Here is an 11,440-nt window from a genome sequence, read left to right on the forward strand (position 1 = left end):
TTATAGAATGAAGTTCATGGAGGTGTGGACCAAAATAAAAATAAAAATACACACACGTGAAACACAAATATACAGTAGAACTTTGTGAATTTGTTAAAAAACTGAATATTACTGTAGCAAGTATTCATGCGAGCTGGAGCTCACACAAGAGCACTCTGGCTGTTTCTTGTTTCTTTTCTGTTGGCCACAGCGTACGTTCCATCTAGGTACGTATAAATGGCGATGGCGGGCTCCCCCCTCCCGCCTTCTCCTTATTTTAGCCAACGCGACGAACAAGACGACATCGAGGCGATCAGCCCAAGGGGAATGAATAATGATGGATTTGGCGGCAACACAACAACAAGAATAATCCGCCGCTGAATCCTTCCGATATCGTCGTCCCCACCGATCACCGGCCGTCTTCTCGGGCTCCGGCGGAAGACGGGAACAAAATGGACGAGCTTTCCAAGGAGCAGATCCAGGAGTTCCGGGAGGCCTTCAGGCTCTTCGACAAAGATGGCGACGGTACGCGCTCTCAATCAATCCAATCCTTCTTCCCCGGTTCCTCCCGACGATCAAGTGATACGATTTATTTGATTTTGATTCTGTGACGGGTGATTCGGGTGATTGATTTTGATTTTTGCGGCGGGCGATTTGGGCGGGCGCAGGGACGATCACGACCAAGGAGCTGGGGACGGTGATGCGGTCGCTGGGGCAGCACCCGACGGAGGAGGAGCTCAAGGACATGGTGGAGGAGGTGGACGCCGACGGGAGCGGCTCCATCGACTTCAACGAGTTCCTGGGGCTGGTGGCGCGGCAGATGCGCGGGGACGCCGACGCCGAGGAGGAGCTCCACGAGGCCTTCCGCGTCTTCGACAAGGACAACAATGGCTTCATCTCCCTCGACGAGCTCCGCACCGTCATGAAGAACCTCGGCGAGAAGCTCTCCGAGGACGAGCTCAACGAGATGCTCCAAGAGGCCGACGCCGACGGCGACGGGCAGATTAACTACAAGGAGTTCGCCAAGGTCATGATGGCAAAGTGAGTACTGCTCCTCCAATGTTCCATTACATTCTTCTCGAGATCAAATCAGCGTCCTAGGATTGCATTCTTGAATTTCTCCTCGTGATCAAGCTAAAATCGTTGGTGAAACTTGAACAGCTTATTTAACTCTGTTTGTGGGTCACTATATGTGTGATCACCATAATATTCAGCCACAAAATAACAACATATATCAACGTAATGGATTTGACATTTTCCGCTAGCTTGTCAGATTCTAAGTAGATCATTTTCACAAAAAAGGTTCTAGGTAGATCAAGTTGCACATCATTTTTTTCCCCATACGATCCTTGAGAGGATCGGGTTCCTCTATCAACCAGTAATGGAAGGACAAACATAAAAAACAGCATCCATGTGCAGTAGACCGAAGTTCAAAAGCATAAAAAACACCATTTGACCGAAGGTTATCAAGTTGCCCATCATGAAACCTAGTGTTGTACAAAAGCATTGTTTGCAATTTTGGGTGTGCTTGGTTGTATATTACCATGCTTAAATTTGCACATAATTTCTGAATACACAGTTGCCTGATTTCTGTTGGATAAGGAATGTCATGATAGTCGACTTAAGACCAATTATTTTCTAGTCGATATGTCCCCGTTCTGATGCAACGAAGGCCAATTGTAGCTATAAGACACTTGCCTAAGTGCAACGAAATAACGAGATTTGTAAACTCGGTCTAACGGTGTACACGGTTCATTTGCATATATGCAGACGGCGAGCAAATGCGGAGGAACATGGAGGTGGCGATCACGGCGGGTCAGATCACGCACACAGCGGTGGCGGAGGCTGCCCATGTACAATTCTCTAAGAAAGAAAATTCAGGGTTTTCTTTTTATTTTATAGTCTGAATTACAGCCGGAAGAAGTGTAAACGAGTGAGTGAGAACAAGCAAAGCAGGATACCCCGTGATTCGTAAGAGGGAAAGATTTTACTTATAGATGAAGATTAATTCACCAATCTTAAATAGGCTCATTACTCCGGTCTAGAATACAATTAATCCGGCATGGTCTACATGAGGTCCGAATAGGTTTGTCGGAAAAATTGATAAGTCTCGCATTCCTAGCTCAGCAAGCAAAGACGGTGGTTTTTCATCACGACCAGCTAAAACAGAAATTTCATTAAATAGCGTTTCACATAGTAGAACCTTCTCAAGGAATATAATTTTTTCATGAGGTTGATCTGCGCTGCAATCCACGCATGAATACCCTTGTCTAAAAGAACTATTAGAATTAAACCGAGGTATGCGGTCGATCCATCGAGGAACAAGCAATCACGACATTGATAACGACATCGAAATTTGTTAACGAGGTTCGGCGAACTCGCCTACTCCCCGAGGCAATTGTTGAGTAAATAGGCAATTTTCCGAGTACATTAATCCACAAAATAATAACTAGCATGGCATTGACTAGACTAATGACATATTGATCTTGAGCTAACCTAGCACATACTACGCATATAGTGGATACATCTATGCAAACAAGTAGTACTGCTAGGATAAATACGAACATGAGGATAAACGAGTCATACCCTCCAATCGGCCAGTTGGCCGCAGCAGCAGCAGCGGTGGCGGCGGCAGTATCCTCTGCCGTCTTCTTCTCGGCTTCCTCGCGGAGACGATCAGCTTCGCTTGGTGAAGACATGGTGATGACGAGGGCGACGCGGACGTAGACAAAGCAGACGGACGGAGGCGAGCAGTCGCGTGATCGCTCCCCAAAAACCTAATCGCCCCTCTCCCGTACAGGAACCGGAGAGGCGAGGTTTCGGAGGCCTGCTCTCCCGTCGACCGTGTACGCGGTAAACGGGACGGAGTCGCCGGCGGCAGCAGCAGTCAAGGAACGAAGGCGTGAGGCAGATGTGATCTGATTCTCGTGACGGCTAGGGTAGGCGATCGCATGCTTATAAAGGCGGCTGGGTGGAGAGACGTGGGCCAAGCCCACGTCCGAGTCGGTAACAGCCACGATCCGACGTCTCGGATCGTTCCTTGTCCGTCACGTATTCTCCGTTCCTGACCGGCAAAAATAAGCGCGTAGGTATGAGCTCGGCTCGGCTCATTCCCGCAACCCGCGGCGCGGCGCGGCGCGTCGTGGCGAGGCGTGGCGAGGCGGGCGGCGGAGGAGGAGTGCGCGAGGGCACCTTCTCTTCTCACTCTCCAATAGCATGTGGAAGAGAGACCCTTATAAAGGGGTCCAAACTCTCCTCCACTAGCGGGGTGGGACTAAACTCCCACCACCTTGTCATGCCACCACCTACATGGGCCCTTGGAGATTTTTCTGAAATTCTCTAATGGGCCTAAAGCCCACCTCCAAATTTCAACAATCCCCCACCAGATCTCAAGGGCACATCGTGTTCCCTCGTTCCAATCACTGTTTTAATATACCAACATTTGAGTGAAGACCTATTAAGGTTGAGCTTCACCTAGAACAAGTAGCTACACTCCTTTACAACTGAACAATGGACTATGCCTTGAATTGTCAGCTTGGCGTAAAAGAGCTTCACCACAAGTCTTACTAGTATTAGACTGCCGAAGGTGACCCCTCGGGTGGAGCATATTAGTCACACTCCTGGCCTATTCATGAGTTTACTAGAGATCACCCAAACCTCATAGACTGTGACCAGCAGTCAAGCTCATATAGGTGTGTTCCTCCAAAGATCGCTCTGTAGGACAGCATCTTGCTTACATATAAGCTTTAGAACACATTAAGACAGTAGTCATCCTACCATACAGTATCCGAGAGTATTGCATCTCCAACGGAGTGGGTTAGTAAAGTTACTCTCCTCAGTTCACCACTGGCTTGTTTTCCCAGGTCCTACTTCACGGGATCTCCGATCATATAGGTTGGGTTACTACCATGGCAACTCATGTGGGTCTCATACCCATCTCCCTCGATGCACTATCTATCACAACACGTGATAGCCCTTTAGTAAAGGGATCTGCTAGATTCTTAGCCGTTTGGATATAATCCAACGCTATCACTCCGGAGTTTCTCAAACGTCTGACAGCCTTCAATCTCATTCTTATATGTTTGTTGGACTTCATATTGTCCTTTGAACTCTTCACTTTAACAATAACCGTCTGATTATCACAGTTCATAAGGATAGCCGGAACCGGCTTCTCAACCACAGGTAAGTCCATCAAAAGATCTCGAAGAAATTCTGCTTCGACACCAGATGTGTCTAATGCTGTTAATTCTGCTTCCATTGTCGATCTTGTTAAGATCGTTTGCTTGCAAGACTTCTAGGAAACAGCACCACCCCTAAGAGTAAACATATACCCAGTAGTGGCCTTCATCTCATCAGCATCAGAGATCCAATTCGCATCACTATACCCTTCAAGTACCGATGGGAATCCCGTATAGTGAAGCCCGTGGTTGATAGTACCTTTCAAGTAGCGCATAATTCTTTCAACAACACGCCAATGAACATCGCCCGGGTTTGCAACAAACCGGCTAAGTTTGCTCACAGCAAACGCGATGTCAGGCCTCGTTGCGCTAGCTAGGTACATAAGTGAACCGATAATTTGAGAGAATCTCAATTGATCTATAGCTGTGCCTTTAAACTTTCGAATAAGCACACTAGGATCATATGGTGTTTGACAAATTTTGCAGTCTGAATATCCAAAGCGACTCAAAATCTTATCAACATAGTGGGATTGCAGAAGTGTAATCCCACCCTCATCATCTCTCAACAGCTTGATGTTCAAGATAACATCAGCCACCCCAAGGTCCTTCATCTCAATGTTTTGAGACAGAAAAGACTTAACCTCCTCAATTACTTTGAGGTTGGTTCCAAATATCAGTATGTCATCAACATACAAGCACAATATAACTCCTTCGCCCCCACCATGGCGATAGTATACACATTTGTCAGCTTCATTAACAACGAAGCCAACAGATGTCAGAGTTGTATTAAACTTCTCATGCCATTGCTTAGGTGCTTGTCTCAGACCATATAAAGATTTCAGCAACTTACACACCTTTCCTTCCTGACCTTCTATCACAAAGCCATCTGGCTGTTGCATATAGATTTCCTCATTTAGCTCTCCATTCAGGAAAGCCGTCTTAACGTCCATTTGATGAACGAGAAGACCATGAGAGGCCGCCAATGAGAGTAGTACTCTAATGGTGGTCAGTCTAGCCACAGGTGAATAAGTATCGAAGAAATCTTCCTCTTCTTTCTGGGCATAGCCCTTGGCCACAAGCCTAGCCTTGTACTTTTCAATCGTACCATCGGGCCTAAGCTTCTTTTTGAACACCCACTTGCATCCCAATGGTTTGCAACCATAGGGACGATCAGTGATTTCCCATGTCCCGTTAGCCATGATGGAATCCATCTCGCTACGGACCGCAGCTTTCCAGTAATCAGCATCTGGAGAAGCATACGCTTGTGAAATAGAAGTGGGATTATCATCCACGAGGTATACGAAGAAATCATCACCAAAGGTCTTTGCAGTCCTTTGTCTCTTGCCCCTACCACGGGCTTCCTCGTCATCCTCCTCAGGATTTTCATCATGTGTTTGTTCATAATATTCCATAGGAATGGCAGGCTCAGGAGTTATCTCAGATTCCTGTCTAGAAGTGCTTTGCATATCTCTCATGGGAAATATATCCTCAAAGAATGTAGCATCCCTCGACTCCATTATTGTACCGACCTTCACGTCAGGTACCTCAGATTTCACTACTAGAAATCTATAGCCTACACTATTCTTAGCGTATCCCAAATTAACGCAATCCACAGTCTTTGGTCCAAGCTTACGCTTCTTGGGGATCGGTACATTGACTTTCGCCAAGCAGCCCCATGTACGTAAGTACGAGAGTGTCGTCCTTCTCTTCGACCACTCCTCGTAGGGAGTGACCTCATTATCTTTTGTAGGAACTTTATTCAGGACATGACACGCGGTCAATATAGCCTCCCCCCACCATGCCTTGGATAAACCCGATGTATCTAACATGGCGTTAACCAAATCAGTTAGAGTACGGTTTTTCCGCTCGGCAACCCCGTTTGACTGGGGTGAATAGGGAGGCGTCCTCTCATGAATAATGCCGTGTTCTGCACAAAATGAATCAAATTCGTTTGAGAAGTACTCTCCACCACGATCAGACCGGACTCGTTTAATTTTCTTTTCAAGTTGATTCTCAACTTCTGCCTTATAGATTTTAAAGTAGTGTAGAGCCTCATCTTTAGTATTTAACAGATACACATAGCAAAACCTAGTGGAATCATCTATCAATGTCATGAAGTATTTCTTTCCACCTTTAGTCAACACACCATTCATCTCACAAAGATCAGAATGTATGAGTTCTAATGGTGCCAAGTGTCTCTCCTCTGCAGCCTTGTGAGGCTTGCGAGGTTGATTTGCTTGCACACACGAGTGGCACTTAGAACCTTTGGCTAAAGTGAAAGTTGGGATTAAATTCAGTTTTGCTAGCCGCGACATAACACCGAAACTTATGTGACAAAGACGTGAATGCCAAACTTCAGATTCATTAACACTTGAATGAATATTGTTCACGACTTTATTACAAAAATCTGCTAGAGAAAGGCGGAACAGACCTCCGCATTCATAACCTTTTCCAACGAAAAGTCCATATTTCGTAACTACTACTTTATTAGACTCGAACACCAACTTAAACCCTTCTCTACACAGAAGGGAGCCACTAATGAGATTCTTCTTGATGGCGGGGACATGCTGCACGTTCTTCAGCTGCACGATCCTTCCCGAAGTAAACTTCAGATCGACCGTGCCAACACCAAGAACAGAAGCACTCGCGCCATTCCCCATCAATACGGACCCGTGACCGGTGGCCTGATAAGAAGAGAACAATGACAAGTCAGCACACACATGAATATTTGCACCCGTGTCCACCCACCAATCGGTGGACTGACAAACTGTAAATACAGTAAGTAAATTACCGTACCCAGATGCACCACTTTCATTGTTGCCCACAATCATGTTTGCAGACTTGGAGTCCTGCGCCGGCTTCTTGTACTTGTTTGGGCATTTGTTCGCCCAATGTTCCTCTGAACCACAAGTATAGCAGCCATCTCCCTTCTTATTCTTCTTGAAGGGCTTCTTCCCCTTCTTCTTGAAGTCGGTATTCTGTTGGACAGAGTTCTTTCCCTTGGGCTTGTGAGAATTGAAGTTCCTCTGATGTACCATATTGGCAGCAGAAGAGCTTTCCACCGCTTTTCCATTGGAGTCCTTTGCTCTCGAGTTCTGCTCAACACTCAGATGGCCGATGATGTCCTCTACTGAGAACTCACACCTCTGATGTTTCAGAGTAGTAGCAAAGTTCCTCCAGGAATTAGGGAGCTTAGCAATTATACAGCCCGCGACAAACTTGCCCGGCAAATTGCACTTAAGAACCTCAAGTTCCTTAGCTATGCATATTATCTCATGAGCTTGTTCCAATACAGAACGGTTGTCAACCATCTTGTAATCGTGGAACTGCTCCATAACATACATCTCACTCCCAGCATCGGTGGCCCCGAATTTAGATTCGAGTGCCTCCCACAAGTCCTTGGCAACATGCATATGTAAATATGCATCAACCAGCTTATCTCCGATCACGCTAATGACTGCTCCAAGGAATAGGACGGTGGCCTCCTTAAACATCTTCTCCTGTTCAGGAGTGATAGTTTTCGTAGGAGTGACACCGGCTACCCAGAACACGTTCATAGCTGTGAGCCATAAGGTGGTTCTCGTTTGCCAACGCTTGAAAAAAGTACCGGTAAACTTATCCGGTTTCAGTGCAGCAGCAAAACCATTACTCGAAAAATTCCTACAGACATTAGGTTTTTGGATTGTTGAGTAAATAGGCAATTTTCCGAGTACATTAATCCACAAAATAATAACTAGCATGGCATTGACTAGACTAATGACATATTGATCTTGAGCTAACCTAGCACATACTACGCATATAGTGGATACATCTATGCAAACAAGTAGTACTGCTAGGATAAATACGAACATGAGGATAAACGAGTCATACCCTCCAATCGGCCAGTTGGCCGCAGCAGCAGCAGCGGTGGCGGCGGCAGTATCCTCTGCCGTCTTCTTCTCGGCTTCCTCGCGGAGACGATCAGCTTCGCTTGGTGAAGACATGGTGATGACGAGGGCGACGCGGACGTAGACGAAGCAGACGGACGGAGGCGAGCAGTCGCGTGATTGCTCCCCAAAAACCTAATCGCCCCTCTTCCGTACAGGAACCTGAGAGGCGAGGTTTCGGAGGCCTGCTCTCCCGTCGACCGTGTACGCGGTAAACGGGACGGAGTCGCCGGCGGCAGCAACAGTCAAGGAACGAAGGCGTGAGGCAGATGTGATCTGATTCTCGTGACGGCTAGGGTAGGCGATCGCGTGCTTATAAAGGCGGCTGGGTGGAGAGACATGGGCCAAGCCCACGTCCGAGTCGGTAACAGCCACGATCCGACGTCTTGGATCGTTCCTTGTCCGTTACGTATTCTCCGTTCCTGACCGGCAAAAATAAGCGCGTAGGTATGAGCTCGGCTCGGCTCATTCCCGCAACCCGTCGTGGCGAGGCGTGGCGTGGCGAGGCGGGCGGTGGAGGAGGAGTGCGCGAGGGCACCTTCTCTTCTCACTCTCCAATAGCATGTGGAAGAGAGACCCTTATAAAGGGGTCCAAACTCTCCTCCACTAGCGGGGTGGGACTAAACTCCCACCACCTTGTCATGCCACCACCTACATGGGCCCTTGGAGATTTTTCTGAAATTCTCTAATGGGCCTAAAGCCCACCTCCAAATTTCAACAGCAATAACTACGGGTGCTCCTCCCCGAGATACCGCAACACCGGCCATCAACCCTTGCTTTTGCTTTGCCTCAACCCTTGCTTTTGATGGATTTTCTTTTCTCGCCGATTGATCTGCTGCTTTGTCTCTCGTCTAGTTCACGTGCTGCCTGCTGCGTGCTTTTATATTGCATTGCCCCGGATCCAGCAGATTGACTCGGTCCCGTTTTGTTTTAGGGGAACGCTACGCATCCGCCGGATGATTTCTAAAAATTATCCGTCACCTAGCTAGCCGTCGGATGGCGATCTAACGCCCTGCATCCCCGCCGCATGGTTCTGAAACGATGCTCGAGTTGCGGAAACTTTCGCTTTGTTGCAAGAAATAAACTTTGGATCTGTTAATTCCTGAAACAACGGTCGAGTTTCAGAAACAATTTGCTTGTTGCAGGATTTTTTTTTTCATTTTTGCGGGAGAATTTTTTGCAACAAAGGTCATGTTTCAAGAATTTTTGCAACAAAGCTCAAGTTGCAGAACCACTACCTAGTGAGCAGGGAAACTCTTGGCGGCGGGGCGGCCGACGAGCTCTAGGCGGCGGGGCAGCCGGCGGGGCGGCCGGCGAGCTCTAGGCGACGGGGCGGCCGGCGGGGCGGCCAGCGAGCTCTTGGCGGCGGGGCGGGGCGGCCGGCGAGCTCTAGCCGGTGGGACGGCCGGCGGGGCGGCCGGCGAGCTCTTGGCGGCGGGGCGGGGCGGCCGGCGAGCTCTAGGCGGCGGGGCGGCCGGCGGGGCGGCCGGCGAGCTCTAGGCGGCGAGGCGGCCGGCGGCGGGGCGACCGGCGAGCTCTTCCCGTGGAAGTCGTCGTCGCCATGCCTGGGTCTCTCGTTCTGCAACTACTTCCAAGTTGCAGAAACAATGGCGTTGTTTCAGGAAACGGGTCACGGTTCGTCCGCCCGGCCACGTGGCGAACAAAGGAGACGGTGGACGCGAAATCAGGATCCGTCGGTTGAAAAGTAACGTTTCCCTTTGTCTTTCCAAAACAAATCATGTTTCGGATCTGCACAACCACGCAGCTAACCAACTCGAACTGGACTCGGTCCCTTTTTTTCTCTAAACAAATCTCCTATCTGCTAGCGTATGATTAGCACTCGTTGCATGCATCCAGCCCTGTCCACCACGCCACCTTGCCTTGGATCACACGCACCAGACCCTCGGGCTGCACGGCCAGTCGAACCGCCGTATGACACAATCACGATATAGGGCATGTTTGGTTCATGACTAACTTTGCCACAACTAACCTTAGGCAAAGTGTGGCTGTCATAAAAAGTGTGGCTAACAAAATGGACACCACAAATGTGGCAAGATTTGGCCAAAAATTAAGTGTATGACATGTGGACCATATAACTAGAAAAGTGTGGCAAGCCACAAGTGTGGCAATGAACCAAACACATACCTAAGGTATTGTGGCATGACTAAGGTTAGGCGTGGCAACCTTAGGCTGGGAACCAAACAGCCCCATAGTCCAGTATTAGATCGATCTGCTTCTCGTACTTCCGATTACCAGCGTAGAATTTCCTCGCCAAGCATCCACCGAGTGATCCATCTTGACGAATTCTACTCCACCTCTAGATCAACAACCATGGCCTCTTCGAATCTTGCTCATGATACCACTTGTTAGAATTAAACCGAGGTATGCGGTCGATCCATCGAGGAACAAGCAATCACAGCATGATAACGACACCGAAATTTGTTAACGAGGTTCGGCGAATTCGCCTACTTCCCGGGGCAATGACTACGGGCGCTCCTCCCCGAGATACCGCAACACCGGCCACCCGGACGCCGGCACAAGCCGCCGGCTCCTCCTTGCGAGCCTGTCGCTATCTAGTCATCATAGGTTACAACGTGGGGTGCCTCCTCATATATAAGAGGCCAAGGGTACGACGTGTCCGACTATGACACTACATGTATCCTAGCCACACTACAACACCAAGTCCATATGTAACCCAACTCGTACATCAATATTCGACACAACTCTAACAAGAACACCTCGCTGAACGAAGAAAAATCGCATTCATTCATGGATGCAAAACGGCCGTGGAACTATCAAAGCAAAATGAAAACACAAGTGAGGATCCTTTATAGATGTTGAATTTTGTCTAACTGCTAGTCAATTCACGTAGATAGAAGTCAAAACAGTGAATAGAGATGGATCCACCTACACCAAACTAAATAAGTGTTGACATTCTCTTTAAAGATTAGGACTGCCCCCTCTTGTCTAAGGAAGGACTTCTTTGGAGAAAAGGTGTCGGCCAAGTCCGAGAAGAGATTGAACCTAGCCCGACTTCGAATTAACAAAATCATCAACCGACGAGGATTACAAGGGTAGCACATTACAGAGGAAATGAATGCAAAGCAAAGCGAAAAGAAATATACATAGCACTAGGCGGAACAACACAATGGCAACAGTAGGAGCCAAAGCACACAACACCGTTGCCGACGACCAACACCATGCCTACATCAACTAGCAAACTAAGTGCACGGGAGAAGGGCCACTCCGTGCAGGCATTGAGCACTGGCTGCATCCATAGGCCAAAATTCGGCAACACTTGAGCTGTCTCCACCGTCGCAAGGAGCCACTACCCTTTCACCTAGGCTCGAAGGGTGC

At 48.3% G+C, this 11,440-nt stretch overlaps 1 protein-coding gene across 1 annotated transcript; it reads left to right on the forward strand.

Moving 5' to 3' along the window:
* Nucleotides 1-261: 261 nt before the first annotated feature.
* LOC123396320 (neo-calmodulin-like) lies at nt 262-1,987 on the forward strand. Its single transcript, XM_045091285.1, has 3 exons — nt 262-504; nt 648-1,020; nt 1,750-1,987. Exons 1-3 carry the CDS (start codon nt 432-434, stop codon nt 1,844-1,846), a joined length of 543 nt encoding a protein of 180 aa, XP_044947220.1. The 5' UTR covers nt 262-431; the 3' UTR covers nt 1,847-1,987.
* The last annotated feature ends 9,453 nt before the right edge of the window (nt 1,988-11,440 follow it).

This window comes from Hordeum vulgare, chromosome 5H, assembly GCF_904849725.1.
Source record: "Hordeum vulgare subsp. vulgare chromosome 5H, MorexV3_pseudomolecules_assembly, whole genome shotgun sequence".
In the NCBI taxonomy this organism is placed as follows: Eukaryota; Viridiplantae; Streptophyta; class Magnoliopsida; order Poales; family Poaceae; genus Hordeum; species Hordeum vulgare.